Below are 23,335 nucleotides of genomic sequence, written 5' to 3' on the forward strand. Positions count from 1 at the left end.
TTGCATTAATAATTATTTCACAGAAAACGGATTTAAAATACTCATCTGTTACTTCCCCCCGCACCCACCAAAGGGCAGGCTTGCTGCACTCCATTTGTGTGGGCGCTTTGTATTTTGCACGCGGGCGCTTCCACGTTTACTGAGAACACGTCCACCAAATCAGAAGCTACGCGTGACCCACATACCGACAATGCAACAGCAACGCTGGCTTAAGAGTTGTGCTAAGTCTAGAAGTGGTTTCAGTTAACACTGCTCCATCTTGTATACAGGTAGTCTCACGCAGCACCGTGTCCAAAACAGTGCAAGAAGAATATGTATGAAGGCAGCCTCAAAGGACCAGCCTTGCATCATGCAGACCTTGCTTTTACAGCCCATTCCTACAGGCACGGACAGGCTGACCTTTGCTCACCACAGCCTGCAAACAGCAGTGTCATAATTTGCCCATCGGGCGAGTTGTCTTGTCCTTTCAACTCTGAGAGCTATGTACTCTTTGCACGTACTGTCTTTGGTTTAAACATGTACTTAAAAAAAAGACTAAGAACTTAAGTGCCATAAAGAAAAGCAACTTACAAACAAAAGAGAAGAGCTCTCTCTTTCACAGAAAGCCAAGATGGCAAACTCCTAAATCTCACCATTTCACATGCAATCATTTGATTTTAAAGTTACAATTTACTCTTAACCAGTTGAGATCCATGAATCACAAATTCCTGGCACATGGGCAATTTTTAGTCAATAGCTGGTAGGAACTGGAGTTCAGAAAGGATTAAGTCCCTTTTCATTTCCTTCTACCATCTTCCAGAAATCTCCCTTCTGAATTCTACCCCTCCCTTCTCTCCACACTCACATCCAGCAGGAGCCCCAAAGCATTCATGTCTAATTTTCTAACAGAAAAGCAAAATAAAGGGCTGCCTCACTAAGCATTAAGGACCTGAGCTTTTTCTCCCTTTCTGGAAAATACCTTCGGTTCTGTGGGAACAAGTTGGTAAATGCTTATCTGAAGGTTATATGTGAATTGCAGGGCTGGCCATCTGATGGGGAAGAATTTTTCTTGCGTACTGCAGAGCTGAGTCACTGTGCTATAAAAGCAAATTAATACTACCTGATACTGAGTGCCAGGACTATCTTCTCCCTTTGGCAAACCCTTAAAAGTTCAGCACCTGTACCGACTCTGCCTGCCTCTGGGACAATAGAGGAAGCTGGAAGAGGTGAGCCTGCTAGCTGCAGCAATACCACGAGAATCACAGGCATATCTAAAGACAAATGGTACCTAGAAATGGCATGTGCCTACAGAAGCCATCTAATATGAAGGGGGAGGAGTATATGTGTAGCATTTCTCTTTCATTCACCTAACTTACAAAGGGCCTGATTCAAAACTTTTCTAGAAATATTGTTAGGAGCTTCAAAAAGAAAGCATGCGTGTGATTCATGCAAAATAATCTGAAAGGATGAATGTCCATATTCTAAGTAGCGATTTAAACGTAGACATATTATGGACAAAATTTATTCCATCAAAATTTGTTCTCTTCCTCTGGGGGGTGATTCCTCCTACACCACTATATCAATTTCACTACTGAAGTGCTGCACTAATGGGCCAGGCTCTCTGTGCCCATTGTCCTGCTATAACGGATCACATTTTGTTATGCGGACCATAAAATACAGCAGAGGAAAACAAATCCATTTCCTTTTTGTTCCCCTGCCTGCTTTGTCTGCATTACCACAAGAACTCTTTAAATAAACCCTGCATAATGTTTTGTTTCCAGTTTATAGAGATACATACAATAGTGCCCCATACAGTTATATTTGGAATCAGTTCTTTACCCTCACAAAACCTGAGGACAGTGAGGGAATTAATTTAGGAGTTCATAAACTGTAGGGTTTATAAAACTCAACCACATGGAGCGGTGTTTACTCACATGGCGCGTAGAACATGACGAGGGTGTGCTTCTTCTTCTTCAAGGACTCCCTGAAGTCTTCTCCAGCAAGATGGATAACACTAGTCTGTTTTTCTTCCCATGCAGGCTCAGGTGGAGGTGGTGCTTCAGGACTAGAAAAGGAATTGAATGAGATTAGTCTGAGAATGTTTCTGGAAGCATGCAAAAGGCCATCACATCCTGTTTAGTACTCTGAGGGAACCAAGGTGGAGCAATCCATCAGGGTGCCTGGGCAGTAGGAAAACACGCTCAGTATTTCCAGTACCAGGTAATAACAAAAATGTGCGTTAATTTCTAAAACTCAGTAAAAATATAATTTAAACAATGTCACTGAAGCATATGAATAGGAATGCAGAACAAAGATCTCCTACATTACATCCAACATCTGGCTAAAAAGAACATTGCTTCTAATATCACTGTGTCATCCGTAGGCATGAATTGAGAACAGCAAGCAGGTGGAATCAAAAGGCAACCAATATAGGACAGCGTCTTCCATTCAAACATCCTTTTTGTACTCTTTATTGCCATCACACAAACCTCTATATAGAATTTCATGACCTTCTCTTGAATTCAGATATTAAAGCCAGGATGCAATAATCAGCATCATTCCACTTGGAAGACTGGGGGTGACTGAACTGGAATATTTTACCTTGATAAAGCGAATGTCAGGTTTCAATTATGACTGCACATACTGACTAGATCAGAGCAATCCAGCACATCCAGAGCACCTCTAACAAAACTTCTGCTATTCACCAGCTCACAGACTTCTCTCAGACTCATTAAATTCATTCCTGCTGTATCTTAAATAGTGATTACTTATATAAAATCATCAGAATGGAGCCATGATATAAAGACCTTCATATGTCGCCTTGGTAATAAATTAGCTTTTCAGACTTTCCTGTCACTTTGAATGACACATTTTAAGTTGTATCAGGTACATAAAAACTAAGTGAAGAAAATCTAAATTTTTAAAGTTCTTCTCAAGGTCAGTTGGTGGATATCCATCATATTTCCATCAATATCGATTTGCCAGTTGTTAACGATAGAATTAGGGCAGCTGATCTGAATTTTCACATGCACACAGTCAGTGTAAGCTATCATCGATTACAGTTACAGCCAGAGGTGTGAGTTCATCTCACACAGACCTCCTCATGCTGACCTGGAATAAGCTACCCAGATACTGGTAACAATATCGTGTGGCAGCACAGACTACAGACAGCACAAACAAACCAGGCAGCAGAGCTGAAACTCGTGCTGCTGCGACTAGACCACTCACTGGGATAGGTTTTCACAAGATGAAATTTTCTCTCCAGCCTGCACCCCACATACATCCCTATTTCCATCAGCTTCAGTGGAGCTGTCGCAATTTTATCTCAAGTCAGCAAACAAGCATCTTACACCATTGCACTTCAAGCTGGGAGAGCATCTAGCAGTTAGGCTAGGGGACAAGAAGTCTGTATTGTCCCTGTGTTACTGGCTACCGAAGGCGGTAGGCAGAAATCTTCCAGAGGCACAGGCGGATCTGGAAAGGATGAACAACCTCTTCCTCCCTGCTTATTCCACTGCCAATAAGAATAGGTGGTGTCAACCTGAGTGTTTAACCCAATAAAAATTACACACTTTTCAAAATACCCCAGCAAACTGGTGGAACTAGGACAGTGATTTAACATCCACTACTGACACAGCAACTTGAAGCTGAGTAAGCAAGGAGGCCAAGGGGGTACTGTGTGTAAATGTAGGATACAGATAAAACTTCCCAACATGTGACAAAGATGCTGCCAGGCCAAACTTATTACTTGATTTGAAGCACTCAGATACAATCCCCTTTCCCCCCACCAAATAGGAGTTGGAAAAATTAAGCTTGCATTCCTCATGCCATCTGCACTTAATGATTAAATGACTTCACAAAGGACAGACACTGCTTTTTTCAGTGAATAGTGCAGAAAATATATTTGGCTTACACTACTTAAAAGAAATACATATTTTACTCCAAAATATTTAGAGAGAATTGTACCAGCAATTTTCTTCTTTGAAATGAAATTATTTTCATCATACGTCAAGTTCTGCATATTTTAGCGCACCACCCAAGGAAAGCAGGGAAGTGCAGACAAAGGTGCTGTTTCAGTTGGTCTGGGTGCCTTTCTTTCAGCCCCATGTAGCAGGCAGTCTAGGCATTGGCTCTGAAATGCTGGAAGGAGAAAAGTACAACTACAGAAATTCAGTTACTTACAGTGAAATCTGCTGCTTAGTATGAAGAGGGAACAACAAATGTTCTGTTTATTTTTCAGAGCCATTGCTATTCCTTCTCCGGAGAGAGGCTTAGCATGCATTTGAAAAATATTTATTTTGGGAAAGAATTACCAGGACAACTATGAAAAACCCCACAGCAAATAAAGGATTTGGTGTATTAGAGACCATAATTAACATACACGTTTGTAGGGCTTTGAATACTGGAATTCAATTTGTTTTTGTTAGCAAGGGATTTAGGCAGCCGATAAAGCTAGGTTTTAGGATTTACTTCCTCACAAAGCAGTCTTCAGGAGGCAGTAGCCAGGAACGTGAATACTATCTCAGACCCTCAAAACTTACTTTTGCAGCCAATCGATGATCTTCTTTTTCGTTCTGAGGTGTGGCAGGGTGTATTTCTCCTCTCCATCCTTAAAATACTTCAAAGTAGGAAAGCCTGAGATGTGGTATCTTTCTGCCAGTGCCTTGTTGACGGTAGCATCTACTGCTGCAAGGACACCTGGACTCTAAAACAGAGAACATAAAACAGAGAACACTGACTGTAAATCACGGGAACATGTACACACACCTTTGGCAAGAAGCACTGGACTTTGGGGAAATTAATTACTCGTGACCTAGGTGCCTTCGCTTTCTCAGGTTCTCAGTATAGATACACAAAAAGACACACAGGCCCGATGCAAAAACAGGAAGGGACATCTTAAGGACTATATGTAACCAGTGTATTACCCATTCTCCTCTCCTTTCTGAGGAAGATTCCCTGTAGACAATTCTTTGTAATGCTTAAGAGCTGCTCCCAGGAACGGCATCTCCTCCCACAAGTCCATTTCTCCCGAGACACATAGGCATTGTTAATGACAAATTTAAGGCAAATTCATCTTTCCCTACCTCACGGGCATCTACACATGGACCACTTTTACAATCACTTGTAGGATGTGATTCACCTGTTTTGCACATCCCCCTCTCCTTCTCCTTTATGGTTATAAAGGGACTCGATGTCTCCACTGAAGATGTCTAGAGTTTGGGGAGATTAATCCTGCTTCTATTCTTGCATGGCGTACAGAGAGCAAGACTGAATCAATAACACTAATACTAATACTTATATGATCAGGTCTCTCCTCTCCAGCTCCATGTTGATGGAGCACTTAAGATGACGCTAATGGAATGATGCAACCATAAAAGCAAGATGCTTGAAAGAGGGATCAACCCCCCTTTTTTTTTTTCCAAATCTAATTCATAAATAAAAGTCCGTGTTTCTTCATATTCAGTGCCTTTAAATAAGGCAAAAAAATCCATTTTGGATTTGATCATATTACGTATAAGGCCTGCAGCAGAATACATAAACATTTTTCGATTTTGTTTTCGTTCAAGACAGAATGTTCTTTCTAAGACTTTGGCAGGGCTCATGCATTAGCGATGAGACTGTACTTTGGAAGCACATTTTGAAGGGTCCTGTGGGAGGATGAGAACAGCTGAATTTGTTGTAGGGATAAAAGTCACTTACTACTCCAGTTATTTATTACTGATTATTAGAAGGATATAATAAAGGAAATTAACTTACATCACTGGCTGCGTGGAGAAACTCTGCAGCCTTCTCATATTCTGGCTTCATTTTCTTACAGTGCCCACACCCTGCCAAAAAAAAATCCAGTTATTTGTACACTCCATGGTTATTCATTGACCCATCCAGCCTTACCAAAATCCAAAACCATGTGGTAGAGATTTACTAGAATCTAGTATGCATTTGACTTACTTTATTTGCAAAGGCTTACAATGATTTAGGACATTCTCCAAAGTGGTCACTACACTTTGAAGAAAGAAATCTTCACCCAGATCACCTCCCTCCCAGAAAGCACTATGGGCAGTACTTGTCAAGCCCAGCAATTCTAGCATGCTCTTGGATGAGGCGCAACCTCACCCATTTCAGTTTCCAAATCTTTATCTGCAATAAAAATCCGACACAGACCCTCACGTGACTTCCTGACTTTAAGCCGAGGTTTCTACGAGCACAGCTTAATTGAGTTGTGTAATTTGAACTAAACTGCGCTGATAATAAGCCCCGCTTTACAGCAGTGCGGAGTGTCCCTCCAGCAAGGATTTGCACTGATTTAATCACATCAGCATAATTACACCACCACATATGTTCTCGACATAAGCAGGGCCTGTAAAACCAAGATAATGGTGCTTTCTCGCTCGTGCAAGTTCTCCTGAGAGATCTGCCATTACTTCACTGCCGAGTGCTGACATTACAATAAAGTAAAATAAATGAGTGCACAAGAAAAACAGATTTAAAATAAATTATTTGGGTGCAAATTAAAACGCTTTCACCATTTGCTTTCAGGCAAGCTGAGCTTTTGGGACCAGGTGAGGGTCCTGCTGTGATGCAGGGGGATGCTGTGCCTCGGGGACAGCCCTCTCCTTGCCCCGCAGTCCTGGCCCAAGGGATGGAGCAGCCAGGATCAACACCCAGCCTTCGTGTGCCGATTGCAAACATGCAGAGCTGGAACCAGGCACACTGCGTGGCCCAACAGGCGCTCTGAGTTTTCTGGCCCCAACGCAATACAACCACTCTGCAAGCCCTCGCCGTGCTTTTTCCTCCTGGTTGCAGCAGCAGCCCGTTTTTCTTTCTTCAGCTGTTATTGCTGGAATGGGCACTTGAAAGCCCAGACTTTGCTGAGCTTTTGAAAGTTGTAACAGAAGATACAGCTAGCAATCTGTTTCAATACAGCTTCGGCAGCAGCAGTTCCTGAGGCATACGGACAAAGGGGCTGGGACTATTTTTACATCATTGTCTAAAAGAAAAATCAAGCAAGGATGGAATTTGGAACCACTTTGATCCCCACTAACGGGCTGACTGAAAAAGCCAGCCAGGCACAATCCTAAGCCTGAACTCAACCAGCCAAAGACTGCTCACAGCCAAGAAGTGACAGGGCAGCAGGGTGCGACTTCTCCGAGCAAGCGGGGGCCTCCGCAGAGCTCCAAGCACTGCAGCACACCAGGAAACGCTTGCAAGGCATGCTTATAGCAGGGCCGTGGTTGTGACTGCAGCGCAGGGCAGACAGATTTGAAGAGTGTCCAAATCCCACCTGAGAATTACGCAAATACCCAAACTGGTGATCCCACACCGAACTCCAGCTCAAACACCAGCTCCAGTCCCCGCTGCCTAGCTGTTTGCACAGTGATCGCTGCGTTAGAAGCCTCACATAGTTCTTTTGAGCAAAGCCAATGTTTTATTGCGGTAGGAGCAGCCAAAAAAGGGTCTCAGCTGCAGGATGAAGTTTTGCTTTGGTTTTACACGGCAGTGAGAGCATGTGTGACCAAGCCGGGAACCTGATACAAGAGCTTCAGAGGTGAATTCAGGAAGGAGCTGAAAAAGGCTGAGGAAGAGTCACTGTCTCAGCACTGCTCGTCTTGGTTAGAGGCACAAAAGAGGCTGGCAAAATGATTTATTTGCCACCCACAGAAAACTTGCAGGCATATGGCTTTCTGGAATGGGCTGACAGTTCCCTTTGACACCTGCCTGAATTGATTTATTTCTCCTTTTCGGAGCAGGAACTTTATTCATTTTGTGCTCTTCTTCACTTCTAAGTAAAGGGCATCTCGAATCACAGCTCAGATACCTGGGAGCTTCACTGAATTAGCTAGCTCAAATTTGTTTGAAAAAAAGACTTTTCTGCAGAGGTAAGTTCACCTTGGCAGGCTTTACACTGCGTGTCCTCCAGCCTGAGCAAACTTCATACTGTGCGCTAGATACTGTATCCACACACGATCTACACTATATTCCCCAGTTATTAATATTAGATCTGATCAACCAAAAGCATCAAACAACCTGAGTTTCCACATACCTATGCAGAGAAAAGAAGAAATGAGCTAGGCATACTTTGCTGAGGAAATAAAAAAAATAAATAAATCCAAAGCATCTGAAATTCATGGAAGTATAATTTGGGGGAAAGATATTCAGACTATGAAATGTCAGCGTTCTGGGTTCTTTCACAAACATCACACAGATACAGCACTACAGACTTCCATAAAGCTTGCTAACTCATGCTTAAAATAAAGGGAAGGCAGGATCAGGTCTTTAAAGGCACTTAAATGCAAAGTGAAGTCCTCAAATCTTTATCATGCAATGCTTGTTCTATCCCTGGCAGAGGACAGCATGATATGTCAGCCTGGAAAAAAAGCCAGCACGTTAAACTGAATCTGAAACAGGGACAACAAATCTCAAGAGCTTCTCCCACGATAAATGACGTTTATCTGGCCATCTTTATGAGAATTTTGGTATTGCGTGCTACAGCCTGCTTCTGCCTACCATGGCAGGGAGGGGGAGAGGCGAGTCAGAAGTCAGATCTACACACTGCAAATCAATTCATCTCTCCTATGATTATTTATCCTACCTTTCAATAATCCTGTGAGGATTGCCATTAAATTCTCAAGGCCAATGAAAAAGTCATTTAAATGAATACCAAGGTCACTGCCTCTCTTTTGATTGCCACATTATGTTGTTCAGCAGCAGCTGTATCCCTCTGCGCTAAACTTCTCTAGTTTTAGAGATTCTCTGTTCATAAAACAAATGAGAAAATAACAACCCTACAGGCCCTTAGCCCAGATGCTCCAAAGTGCTGCATAAGGTCAGCTGGGATTGCGGAAGGAAACCCCAGCTTTGTAGCGGGCACCTTTGACAGATGTGCTCTTAAAAGATGCACTGTTGTGTCAAGTGTATACTGACATTAAACCTGAAAGACGAAGCAAGGGAAGCAACTCATTCAGTTCCAGGTGAGACGGGGAAAGTCACAGCCAACACAAGGATGCCCTGCAGCCTATTTTGAACCTCTGTGGGTCAGGGCTGGTGGGAACACCAAAGGGACAGCAGGGACTTGGAGGCACAGGAGGACCCCCACAGCCTCCTCCTGCTCTCTCAGAGGACAGGGAATTACAAGTCAGTTACCCTCCGTCCTGCAGCAGACACCGCCCCTGGGGGCCTGTAGGTCCTGGACACCTCACCTGTCCTCTCGATACCTCATCTGGCTCCACCTGCACAACAGGAGACCCAGGCTGCGGGGTCCAAGTTGCTTAAAAAGGAAAGACCACACAGACCAAGACTAAAGGAGGAGTGATACAAGAGAGGACGAACAAGTCAAAGCCTACAAATTGGCTCTAGGACTTGTGGTACGAGCCAGGCTCTTGCTAACTGGTTCAAAGAGCTGCCTAAATGAAGCAAGAATTCTGTTTTCCCGGTTTATTTATAATCAATCTTCTCATTTGCACTGCACAGTCAGGCAGATAAATAGCTCCTTCCCTCAGTGCAGTTGCCATCCCACAGCTCAGCTGCACCCAGGAGGATGGGGGCTGGGGTCTCCGCACACACCTCCCTCCAGGAAGCCACCACAGGGCAGAGGACAGCACTCACCAGCGCTTTGCCCATTGCAGATCACGACCATGCTCCAGCGCAGATGGAAAGGCCAAGCGTGGACAGAGCGAGGCTAATGTGCAGGGGCGAGCAGCACACCGACAAAGGGATGGCCACCGACTGCACTGAGCAACCCTTTTTCCCCCTCAGATACATGTGTTTGTTTATAGCAGCCTGTTTGGCATCGCAGCAGAGACTCACGACTGAGCGCAGCTGCTCCAAACATTTTCAGAAGGGAATCAACTCAAACACTTCCGTTGCTAAAACCAAGTTTTGCCTGCAGAGGAGAGGCAGAGAAGCAGCCAAGCACCCCCAGCTAAGCTCCTGCAAATGCCATCTTAGTGCTGTCCTCAGAACGTAAAACTCTGCCTCTGTCATTTATTGCTTGCTTCTTTCGGGTTATTATAGCTATACAAATAAACTCTGTGCTTTTGGTCATGTCCTCTCATTTTAACACAACATGGTCTGACGATCTGAAATGTACGTGACAGGCAAGAGATAAATGCCAACATCCCGGCGACTGTGGATAAGGAATTTCTGACGTGAAGAACCCTAGAGACAAATTAAATTGCAAATAAAGATTTCAAAGAATCATTAAATGTCTGCTATCGACAGACTGCTTGGGTACTGTTATCGTGTACCAGATATTTATTGTATCATGCCATCTCCACGCACATTTATACCTACATACCAAAAGTGTTTCCATTGGCCAGACGAGAAACCAAATTTGAAGCAGAATGCATGTCCTGCTCTCAGCAAGTGGGTCACCGGCAGTTCAGGCTACACTCAGAGAGGACTTACTGACACCTCCGAGCAAAAATAATTCTCTCAAAAAAATTCAGATGCACCTTCACTCTCTAAGTAAATAACTCCAGAGGAAATCCTTTTGATTTCTCCACTCTTAGTCCCAGAGGAGCAGTGACCTCTCAACACAGCAGAGCAGCCAGACCTTACACGCACCCTGTTTTTAACTCTGAACCCAAACACCTGTACATATAAAAGCAGGAACATGGTGGGGAGATGCTAATCCTTGAAGCCAGAGCAAGGACACACAGCCCCAGCCCTCTCATCACCTACGTGAGAACACCAGTCTATTCTCTACTGCCTTAAGCTTTTACTACGTAAAGATTTCTTATACAGTATATAAGAGTAACTCCACAGCCTGACACGAGGCAGCTTACAGCTCTTTTACCACTGTACGAGGGCATAAACCACAACAGCTGCAGATTCCCTTGCATAATTTAGCCGTCTGCATTGCAGACATGTGATGGGAAATCATCCACAAATCCATCAGGGAGGGAGGGTGCAAACCAAGATGAAAGCAGCTTTTTCTCCCCACAATCACAGGTATGCATTTCAAGCCGCGCTGGTTCCATGTTCACTTAGTGGTCCTAACAGTCCACAAAACCTCACCGCCTCGGACCCGGGCCATAAGCAGAGCTCCAGGTTTCTGCTTATTACAACAAATTCACCTTAGGAAAGACCCGGGGCTCAAGAAATTTTATGTATTCTGTTTTCTCTACAGTACTTGCTCTGAGATTTTTTTCACACCTCCAAACCATCCATCTCCTCCTGAACAGCAGCGCTGCCCTCCCAGGTAAGAGTCCTGATGCTTTGAGACAACAGATTCGATACCTGATGCTTTCTTAACAGAGCAGCAGGAGCAGCTTCAACATCTTTAACGTTACATTGAGTTCTAATTTTCACCAGCTGGCTGTGTATGCACGCATACACAAATTCAGACTGCCCCTACCCTGTTACCGTACTCGTAAAGGTAGATTCGATTTGACCAAGCATTATTTTTCTTAGGGATCAATAACAAGCAAACAGCTTCGTGGCTTTACAGGGCTGTAAAAGGTCAGCCTGGAAAAAATTCTAAGGAACTAGAAATATGGAATTAGAAGAAAACACTTCATTGGTTTAGGTTAGTGCAGTCGTGCCGCATTTATGCGGCTGCAGCCCAACGCCCCGGCTGCGTGGGCTGCGCAGCTCATCCCGGTGACAGGGGAGCAGCACATCCCCACCACTGCCACCACCACAAACCTGATCCTGCTATGCACAAGCAGAAGAAAGTCCTGGCCTAGAAGCAGCTCTTCGGCCCCGGCCATTCATGTGGATACCAGCGAACTGCTGATCAGCCACGTGAGCCACCTGACGCCTGCCTGGTACACGGGGATGCACGCGGAGCGAGCCGAGCCTCGGCTCTGTATTTGACTGCCTTGGTTGCAGAGGTAAAAGCATTTGAAATTCAATTCTTGATCATCTTTTTTTCCATGCTGACATAATTATTTCCCTCAGCATCACTGAAACTGCTCAGCAGAAGATTCGTAATGGCATTTTTTTTAGACAGTTAAAGTACAAGTTGGTGTGTTCTTTCTTCCTCCAAAAAGACAATCAGACCACTGCATTACGTTAAGATAAATCAGACCAAACTGGTAAGAGTTTAACCAAGCTCCAGGAACCCCCTTCTGCATTGGTGCCATTCTCCCAGCTCCAGCAGAAGGGCTGCCTCCAGCCAGCAACAGGCCTCAGCGGAGGGAACTCAGAGCAGAGGAGGCTGAAACACCGCCCGGTCCCGCAGGCTGCCTCCACGGGGCTTTGAGGAAGACAACTCTTGAGACCTCCTGCATAAAACATGCTTCTACCCTCATTTCTGATCACACCGGAGCACATCTTTTGACAATAAAGGCTCTGGGGAATGGGCAGATGTTCTCTAAAGCTAACTCCAGCCACAAGCTGCTACCTCCCAGGGGCACCTAAGAGTGAAGCAGGAGAGGAGATTTCTGCTCCATCTGGCTCCCAGAGTCATCTCTCAGGGCTACAGGGAGCCCTGGCTGAGCTGGGCTCCTGAAGTTAACCTTTGACAAATATACCCCCATCTTCCACAGCACAGACTCCAGCACGTGCTCGGGAAAGCTCTTTAAGCTAATCGCTGTCTTTATTTAACATAAAAAGCCCAACAACAAAAATTGCACGGTTCCTCATTTCCATCCCAAATCTGGCTTCAGCTTTCAGCTATTGGAGATTATGCTGCTAGCATAGAGCTTCTTCCTCAAAACCGTGGTGCACCCGGTAAAAATAAAAAACAGTGTCGGGAGACAGTGGTGCCTCCTACCACCCCTCTTAGGTGGGAAAAGAAGTGAAGGAAGGTGGATCAGCTGGCACTGGGAGATATGAATTACACTTCCTACACCAGCTTGGAGGAACATTGCCCTGAGTAGGTGTTGAAAATTAATCTTCCCCTATTGCAATATGAAAGAGGGAGACAACAGCATGGCTGCCTCAAGGTGAAACTGTTGAGAGTTTATGAAAATACCACCAGAAGGATTCCTTCTCGATTAGACCGTAATTATTCCACTTCCAAGAAAAAATCCCCCCTCTCCATTACCAGATGATCAACAAAATTTTGCCTTGGGAAGGCAGGAGAAGTTGTACTGCTTTCTCTCACACTCTTACCCCACCAGGAAAGGTTTTATACTTTCAATTTAGCAATAAAAATGCCAGAGAACAGAGGTTAGACTGTCCAGCACAGGAAAATAGCATAGCAAGCAGATGACTGCCTAGGACGCAATTAGTATTTAAAAAAAACAGCAAAATGGATGCAAAATTGAGATTTCCCTAGGAAAGGTAATTATATTCCAGAGCACTGAAGATCGAGGGGTTGTGGGTTAAAAAACATGGTCACATTGGCTATTACTGAAGTCACCTACAGAAGGCAAGCATCAGGAAGGGATATTATGGACACTTTCTGGCCAAGATCAGAGCAAAAGTAGTTACCAGCTGAGATGCAGTCACCTACTTAGCAGAAGCGTGCTAGGATGCTTGCTAACCACAAGCAGGCAGGACCCCAGGAGACACCTCCACCACCAGCACAACACCTCAACAGCAAAGCACCGGATTCATTTATTAATAACTTAAAGGCGGCACCACTTCCCAAACTCACCCTCTGAAAGGGCACAAGGAGCAGACAGACAGACAAGCAACCTTCCCCTGTAGGTTTCTCTGTTCATTATTTGCCATTTAAAGTAAGTTCCCTACCCTGCCTTTCACAGGATAATAAAAATTGAAGCCATAAATTATTTAGAAAGATAAACTTGATAATGAAAACTCTGCTGGTAACGATTCAAGCAGCAGAGATATTGTAAGGCCCTTTCCAAATGAGAACCCTGCACCATATATTAAGCTCATCCAGGCAAGGAAATTAATTTATTTCAGAAGAAATAAACCTGACTGCTTAATTCTTAAAACTAATTCCTGCTGTTAACTGGTCATTACAGGCGAGCAAAATAAACCTATAAAAATAAATTACGCTTCGCTCCTATCTGAACTCACCACAAAAACATCAACAGCTTATGAGTACACTGGGGTTAAGTCTGCAGGACAGTCTCATCCCAGCCACACACACAAATGCGGACTTGTCACTGGACTAAAAGGCCAGCTAAAACTACCCAAGTCTTTTAAGAGACCGCTGTGATGAATAACGAAGCCTACCAAGGCCCGCAGAGCTGGGGAGAGCAGGGTGAGCGTCCTTTGGGCTGCCCCTCGGCTCTCCAGCAGCCGTAGCTACTCCCTTGCAGTTGCCTCGGTAGGACTGTAAGGACTTTTTAGGAGAGAGGGAAGGCAGCAGTAATGGGAGAAATGAGGCAGCAAATCCCCAAAGAAACTAATGTTCCCTTCACACCACCTGCCACACATTTACAGGAAGATTTTTTTTCTGATTGGAATAGCCTTCGTAAATGCCTTCCTTAATAGAGAGCCTAATTGCTCCATATTAGAGGCTAGCATACAGTGAGGCATTTTGAACAAATCTCACAAAGTTCACAAAAACCATGTGTCTACAGTTCAGCTCCCTTCTTTTCACCTCTACTACCCTCCTGCATAGCACTCTCAAAATACCCAGAGCTGCTAGGAAATAAGTTCCTCGAGCTACACACCCTGTCCTCTCCTTCTGTCCCCAGCACCGTGGCACAGAGCAGGTCAAGATCCAGCCCAAAGGCACAGTAGTCACAAACACCCAAAAAGTCTGGTTTCACTACTCTTTCTATTCTGAAAATTTCGATTATTCCCTTCAAGCCCAGGAGCTAATCAGGCTGCATGTGATCATCTTGGCCCAGCACTGTGTTCTCCCAGTCACAGCCAAGGTTTCCTAAACTTGGGGACCAAAAGCCTGTTTGTGCTTCTGGTGTGGCATTGTGGAAGACAATCTTACCTCCTCCCTGCTTACCAAGCCTTCGCAACGCTCAGTTACAACGTGCCTTCCCTTCCCCGGCTGCTGCAGCACTGGAGCATCTCGCAGTCTGTATGTGGCTGGCTACATAAACTCCCCTGCCAGGTGAAATATCATCCCCACTTCACAGATTGGAAACAGAGACCAATATTTAGCAACATGCGTCAGAATTGTACAAATCAAAGCACGTCAAGGAACTAAACTTTTACATCTCCAGGCCAAGGCTATCATTTTTATCACTGGATCATCCTTTTTTATGACTTTACCCTGCTCAAAGAGCACAAACTGCTTCAAAAAGGATTTTCTTATATGAACTGCACGCCACATTATCAAAAGTCTGACACCAAAGAGACAAAGGAGTCTCTCATTACTGTCCTCACCCTTTTCATTAAGTATCCTATCAAGTTTTACTGCACAACCTAGTTATTAGGATTTTTATACTTTCCATATTCCTATTTATATTAAGTACCACTAAAAACCCATATTGATTTTTATCTTTAATCCCTCAAGAAACGTAGGTGGGATGGTCATTAAAAAATTCATGTCGGGTTCTTCATTTTCTTGATTTGCTGCATTTTCAAGAACTCATGTTTTAATGTGTGCCTAAAATCTTCATTGAAAATCACTGCTGTAATTACTTTAACGAGGCAGGTCGTGGCACTGGGAGGCCGCTGGACTGAACTATTTACACATCCCAAGGTTTCTTTTGGTGATACCCGAATATATGCAATATCAAGCTCCATCTTGTTGTAGACTTGCACGCTTTTAAGTATTGATGACTCTGGTCTGAATGTCAGTCCCTAATGCTCCGAAATCAACACTCAAAACTTTCTTGCCTCACTGGAAGCAGATTCTGGAGCCAAGAATTTTCCTGTTTTATACAAAGAATTTATCTGTTCCAGGAGCCTTCCAGCAAGGCACACAGCTAAGAAGTGCATACATTCAGCGAACAGAAAGTTGGCACAATTTACGCTTGTCCAGGGAAACAGTTTATTATACATGCCATTAAAAATGCATTAAGGCAACATCAAAGTTAGGCACCTAAGGGATGGGAAGAGTCAGGAAATGCTCCGCTGAAACTTAAGCACCTCTCTTTTCTTCAGCTAGGTATCCAGGCTCTTAAAACTGCAACATTCATCACCCACGTGCCCTCGCACAACAATTCAACCTTTCGGTGATTAGGGCACTGCAACTTCTTCCCGTCCTGACACCTGCACTGCTTCACCAAGAAGCCAAACACAGCTGGGCTCTGCCTATGAGCTGACAGTTCAGAAAGTGTCCTGTTCAAAGCTTTTTTTAATTGCTCTAAAACCGAGGAGAGTATTTTGCACTGGCTCTAGCAGGAGCAGGACCAAGCCCACAGCACACACCTTGACACGTGTCTTGTGCATCATCCCATGGATGAGTAAATACAGCCGTATCAGCTGGATACGGCATCTGTTGCAGTTACAAACACACGGCTTACCTTACACACTATGGGGTTCCAGCAATCATTTCAGCCTGCAGCTAACACAGCACCGAACTGCCTGCCTTCGTTTTATTCCGTAATGCTGTAATCAGAAGAACTGGCACTATTACTTTTAAAGCCCTGCCCATGCAGAAAGGACAATTTAAAAAGCAGAGTTCATACACGAGGCTGGGCTGTCAAAGCTTACAGAGACCTTTCAGAGACTAAAGGAGACTCCTGACTGAAGCCTACATCCTGGCAAGCTCCTGGCTTCCAGCCCCCTGCCATTTCATAAGGCTACACCGCGTTTGGCAAAGCCTGCTCTTCGTTTAACTTTCGCCGAGTAATAAGCCCTGCTCACACAAAGTTATCTTTGACCAAGGATTGATCAAAATTATGCACCTGGGCCCTATTATTGCTGCTCCTGGGAAACCACCTGAGACCCCTCCCTGAGGACACCAGCCAGACTTTTTTTTTTTTTTTATGAAACACCCAATTTGGCTGGTGCCAAGGCTGCGGTCAGAAGGCAAACCTTCAGTGGTGAACAAGTATTTTCCACCTGAACTAGACCGATTACCATCAACAGAGACGGGTTGAAACTTCTTATGGAAAGATACCACTAGAATATTTCCAGTGTTTACCTACTGCTTTGCTTCATCCTAGAGGCTGTATGCCTGGAAGCAGATGCCAAAAGCTATGTATGTAGCCAATGAAAACTGCCAGCATTTTATTTTAAAATTCACTAATACGTCAGATATGACAGGGTCAAACAAAAATTAAAGCATATTTCTATCCATTCCACATTCAGAGTTGTTGTTATTTGGATAACCCACATGCCTTTGAATCATGAATTAGCATGGAAAAACTCGAGAAGATTGTATTTACTTATTTTTTATTACATGCAGCACATCCTGTGCTGGAAAGGCTTTTTTTTTTTTTTTTTTTTTTTTTAAGGCTACACAGTAAATTAATTCCTCAGCCTTTTCAACCCGTGGCCTTTCTGTTGAGGCTGCCAGGAGAAGTCCCAATTAGCGCTAGCTGCAATGGTGGCTGGCTTCCATGAAGAACTTTCATAAGGCACCAGTGGGGGGCTGAAAAGAAGACTTATTTATTTATAGTTGTAAAACCCAGCTTTAAAAAAAAAAAAAGATTTGATTTTCTGTACACTTTCTGGTTTTGCTTTAAATATAAAGTGAGCAATAGATTCCCATGTCCTAATCTCACCACGTGCAGCAGGAAGAAACAAAACCAAACTCACTGAAACCAAGGGCGGTGTGCTGTTGGGGAGACTCTGCTCTTTGGTTGGGAGCTGGAGGCCTTCATCTTGTATTGGGCTAATTGGTTGGCATTCTTATTAATGAGTCCACAAAGTGGCTTAAAACCTTGTTTTTTAATGCACAGGGAAGGAGGAGGAAAGCGGAGAAGTTGTTTTTCCAAAGCTAAATTGATAAAACAGCTCCCAGTGCAATTAAAAACCTGCACAGATGAATAGTCGGCTTTGGAAAGCACCAACTGTGTAATTTATCAGGCTAGTTTACAAAGGGAGAGAAAATATCCGAGGACAGGAAAGGAATTTCATGGACATTTCAACAACACATCAAAACTGTATTGAATTTTATCATCTCAAGATTTATTTTTCCCTCCCTTCTATTAAGAGGGAGCAAGAAGAGATAATGTCATAGCTGCATTACCAAAGCACTTTCCATGAGCAAATTAAAGGCGCAGGGGAAAAAAAGCTGCACGTTCCTTGCCTGCCTTTCTTATCAAGGAAAAAAACCAGAGATGGCTCCAACATCCCACTAAGAATATTGACGTTTTCCCTAACCTTACGCACCACAGCTACAGCTTATCTAATGTCTATGAAGAAGTCCTGTGAAGAGGGCTGGGTAGAAGACAGTTTCAACATGAACTTAAGCTCATATACAAGGAAGAAATGGTGCAAAAAAAATATATTAATTGTTTAAAATGCTAATGCATATTCACAGTAATAGTAGGGCCAAACAACCTTATTTTCTTCCTTTGCCTGTGGCATCAGTACCACACCACAGACTTTGTTATGGCTGATGGGGTTTGAGAGAGAGGGGAATAAAAAAAAAAGCAGCCATGGGAGTCTACCAACCATCACTCACGAGCAACAGCAACTGCCTACTTAGATCTGCACTTGCTGAACGTACCCAGGGAAGCTACAGCTTGCGGTGGCGCCAGGACTTTATTGTACACGAGGCTTCCTGAGCAGGTACGCCTTAAAGTGTTAGCAGTGTCATTTGTGTTAACAAAACATAATGAAAAGTAGCTCTTGTGCATGAAAAGCAGACATTTTTTAGAACCCACTGCTGAATTTGCTTTAATTTCAATACAAGACTTTAAACTCTCTTCAGTAGCATTTGAATTGACTTATCCGTGACTTGGTTAGGGTTATTTTGTGCAAGACTCTGAGATCGTGCTTTGGAGCAAAATGATGGGAAAAACGTAGAATGGGAAATTAACGGCTTTTTATTCTTTTGACAAAACCCAGTCTGAAAGACTGCAAACTGCACTAACTTGGCAAATATTTTGGACAGCATTATTCTAAAAATAGCATTTGACTCAGCAGTTTGACGGGGACAAATGAAAACACAAACAAAGTGCAAAACAGGGCTCTTTTGCACTCAAGTGGTTCAGGAACATTTTAAGTCCCAGTGAGCCACTATGTCACTAAAGCATTTAGCAACATTTGACTGGCAGTAGAGCTTAAATTTAGAGACACTCAGAACCCAGCTGTCATCTTGGGCAGCTAAATAAATTGATCAGCACGGATAGCAAGAGGCACAAACAGACACGCAGTCCTTATTTTCACTGCTAACAGAACATTATGATAAGCTACGTAGATGCCTTTATTTATGCCATGATACAGCTTTGTTTGGTCTAGTGATGGCATACATAGCTATACCTTTGCTTCGTGTGATGCATCTGTTAGAGACTCGTGCTATTGAACATGGCCAACCCACGCAACAACTCCAAAACCTTCAGGGGAAAAGGCCATTTGTTTGCTCTCCTTTTCTACAGTGCTGTGTCAGAGATCCCAGTTCATAGCCCAGGTTTCTTCTGTGTAAAACAGCAACACAGAAAAATCACTTCAAGACTAGTCACCTTCACCACATAACATGTGACACGAACAGCAATGCTGAGTATAGTCAGGATGGCTGGATGTATCCAGGCTAACAATATGCTTACCACCAGCATTTACAGAACATCAGCAAAATGTCTGGGTAAGAAGGAACACAATGCTTGCTGTGCGTCCTTCTGCACTGGCTGAGGAGGAAGAGTGCCCTCAGACTCTCAGCTGGCTGGGTCGCTGTTTACCTATGCTAACATTCAGATTTGCTGAACATCCTCTTAAGGGCTTTACAAAGAAGTTTCAGAAGGTTAAAAACCCTACTTTGTGTCCCTAGTGACCTGCAAAACGAGAGCAAGATGAACTCATTCCACCTACACTCACCCATGTGTTTCAGGGCCAGCAGTAGCGATTCAAAGCAGCACATCCTCTATTTAGTGGCTGTACTAAATTATTGTAGAAAAGGTGTAAGGTCTCCGATAGCAAGAGGTGCAAGTTACATGCTACAGAAGCCCCTGATATGTTTAAATCACCTGTAGCTGCTCTAGTTGAACCTAGTTACATACTAGGCTGCACTTAACACAAAATGCTGCAACACTTCTAATTGGGCTACTGAGAGCAACTGATTGTAAATAATTACAGAGTGGTCCTCACGGGTGATCATTAGTAGCCACAGGCATGGAGATCCAACTGGCCACATTCATCACAGTGCCTAATTTTGCAGTTCACAGGTATTTACCATGAGCGCGTTTGGTTCAACTGCATCTTCAGCACTTGCGGGGGAGGAATAAAAAGCTTCCGTCTTCCCACACATCTTTTAATACTACAGTGTATTAATACATCGGCCATCTGACTATGGAATTGTAATTAAAGCATCACTGAAATAATTCTGTCTCTAGTAAAAGATCTTCGCATGAACATGAGATTTATAACCTGTTATAAAAACTCCAAGTCACGTGTACACTGCATAGGGACATAGCTTTATAAGTCCTTGCTAATTCCAGGCCGATGTTGAAATCCTCTTGCTTATTCTTAGTTACAGAGAAGTATATCCTGAGTTCTGGGCCTATTTTGTACATGTTTCAAAGAACAAAATAACTAATTTTTAGAAGAAACTCTCACATCCTAAGCCACAAAGGGATGATTTTTTATTTTTATTTTTTTTTAAAATGATGTCCTCCATTTTTACTGTTTCTTTTACTGCAGTAATTTATCTCTTTACATTCATAAGGTGACTCCATTAATAAATTTAAGAAGTGCTTAGAGAAGATCTTTTAATCATGGAGAAAACTGTTTATGATAGCTGCCTGTCATTAATTGGTTTGCAAGCCTTGCACTCTCTGCTGAGGTTGACATAGAGGATTCTTACAGCCACAAAGATCTTTAACACATTTACAAGCTGGATTCTGCAGGTAGGCAGACCACTACCACTTGAATGTAAATAAAATATGTTACACATTATCTATGCCCTAAATATTCACTTTACATTTAAAATTAAGTTTCTTGGTAAGGAACATTCTTTGTTTCAATCCCGAGCAGCTGGAACATGTTATCAGGAGAATGCAACAGCCCAGTTCAGTTACTGATTTACTTTTAAAACAGCATTTGCCAAAGTACTGCTGTACCTTAGCACAGAATGCCCCTCCGTACAAAACACACTCAGCTGCAAGGGCTCCTCCTCTCCAAATGGGTCATGTCATGCCTACAATTATATTATCTGTGTTTTCTGAGGATATTAGAAAACAAAAATTAAACAGAGCCCTGTTCAGATTTAAAACTAACTTGAATTTCCTACAAAATCTGAATGTAGCTGCATGTATTTATCTATTTTTAACCTGACTTCCTACAGGAATGTGGTCTACAGAACCAACTTTCAATTCTTCCCTCTCTGCCTCCTTCCAAACAGATTATCAAATTCCTTTGCCCATTTGCAAATTCAAAAAACAACCGAGCTTTCAAATGCTAATAAATCTTTGTAGGTTTAAAGAAATCTGGGGCTATATGTGGAGAATGCTTATCCCAAGCCCTTGCACACAGAGAGGTGAAGAAGGGAAATTCAGCAGTTACCTTCCTGACTGGCAGCTGTTGTTCTGCTAAGCCAGAAAGTGTGCAGCTCCAGATGAGCAGCCGCCTGTGCTGTCTCTTGCACAGTGGGGGTGCACGGAAAGCTGGGGGAAGGAAGGATTTGGGTAACGAAGGGTAACTCCTTAGCAAACCAGGTTTCATCAGTTCTGCTACTTGTGTTTTAGTTCTCACACCAGGCGTCCATCTCCGGCCCCACTTTCATTACTACAAATAATCCAGTGAACACAACGACAAAACAGCAGTCACCTGCTTCCGTGGATCAAATCGCTAGACGTTTCATCAGGCAAAGGAAATTCATTACGGTGTTTTCCAAGTGAGTCTTATGAGCAGATCTTAAAATAAAGCATTTAGGTGCTAACTCCTGCTGGTTTAAAGGGAAGCAGGATTTTAGCCTGTGCCAAGACCTTCAGTTTTTCTGCTGTGAGCACGTACCCTCCTGCCTCCAGAGCCCTAACCTTCAAATCTATGCCCATGAAAACAAACATCTCATCCAAGTGCAACTGGCAACACAGCAGCAAGAGAAGACAAGCTGTGTATCATCCAGCACAGCAGATCTGAGCCTGAACCTCCAACTGAAGATAAAAAGAATTGGTAGAACCTGTTACGTAGCTGTAACATGTTGCATCATTAGCAAACAAACTAGTTAACGCAGGTATTAATTTGGAGGGTACAAGATACAGGAGGACAATGTGGCTGGAAGAGCTTTCCGAGGGAAATACCTTAGGGCAACCCACTGCATTTTATTGCTCCAGCTGAAGTCTCAAGTCATCAAAAAAAATCAGCCCAATTCATTCTCAGCCAAACTGTAAGTGGTATCACTACCAGCTCTGTATCAGTTTTCAAAGGCCCTGAGGACTTTCTGAATTTAAATAATGTTTTGGCATACTTCAGCGCAATGTTGAATGACCATCACCCCTTAGACTGCCAGAGAACTGTGGCAGAGGAGTGAAAGTGAGTCACCCCCATGATTAAGAGCAGTGCATTTGCAGCTGTGAACAAGGACTTGTGACCTCACAGATCTCAAATGGAGTTGCTGAAACAACCAGAGCTCTGGCTTGAAAGCAAATAACACAGAAGACTAACCAAACATTGCCGGTAATCTTGTAAAATGACGACTCCTCTGACTATGTAAGCATTATTATGCTCTTTAGTTATGCTTTGACTCAGCCTACAAAGTACCTCTTCCAGCAGCATAATTATCCTAAACCATCAACTTCACAAACATTTCATGCCTTGTGTGTTTAAGATTCACAGCAAACAAGAGAAGGCTGGACTTTGATTTTATGGTTCTGTGAAAACTACGCAGCAAATTATCATTGGTTTTGTTTGCAAGCATTTGGATCAGGGTACAGAATAGAAAAAGCAAACTCACATGGTGCATGGAACATCACTAGCACAGATGAATGATCTTTTATAAACTTGTCGAAGTCTTCATCAGTCAGGTGATAAACTACATTTTCCTCATCTGCCCAGGGAGTCTCCGGAGCCTGTGGCTGAGGTGCCTGTGGGCTACAAGACAAACAGACATAGCTGAAAAGCAGCTCGTAGGTACTAAGTAGTAATTTTAGCAAGTTGGATTGCAAGGAACCACTTTCGTGCAAACGTCCACATAGGTCTGACACACTAACCCTACTGAACAGCTTCAGTAATTCTTCCACTCAGAACTGATAAATGCCAGAAGTCAGACAGAACTGGAAGAGAAAGGAAAAAATTCACAAGGAGCTCACAAGGACAGATCAGAAATGGAAGAAGACAGAATGAAGAGATAACCAGGCCGCTTAGTTATTACATTATAAAAATCTGATGTATTTTTCTATTACTCTTTTAGCCTCCTCAGCAGGTTGCTTCCTTTCTTACAGCGCTCACACTTAGTAGTTCACAGGAGTCATTGCAAATGAAA

General features: G+C 43.4%; 1 protein-coding gene across 1 annotated transcript in view; it reads right to left on the minus strand.

The window, feature by feature from the left end:
- Window positions 1-23,335, minus strand: part of PDIA5 (protein disulfide isomerase family A member 5) — a 99,185-nt gene that overhangs the window by 26,766 nt on the left and 49,084 nt on the right. Inside the window, exons 11-14 of the mRNA XM_080601352.1 lie at window positions 22,808-22,944; window positions 5,737-5,807; window positions 4,521-4,684; window positions 1,914-2,044 (exon numbers count right to left, since the gene is read on the minus strand). Coding sequence (XP_080457478.1) covers window positions 1,914-2,044; window positions 4,521-4,684; window positions 5,737-5,807; window positions 22,808-22,944 — 503 coding nt within the window. The remainder of the gene's footprint in view (window positions 1-1,913; window positions 2,045-4,520; window positions 4,685-5,736; window positions 5,808-22,807; window positions 22,945-23,335) is intronic.

This window comes from Anser brachyrhynchus (assembly GCF_964034855.1).
Source record: "Anser brachyrhynchus genome assembly, chromosome: 7".
Lineage (NCBI taxonomy): Eukaryota > Metazoa > Chordata > Aves > Anseriformes > Anatidae > Anser > Anser brachyrhynchus.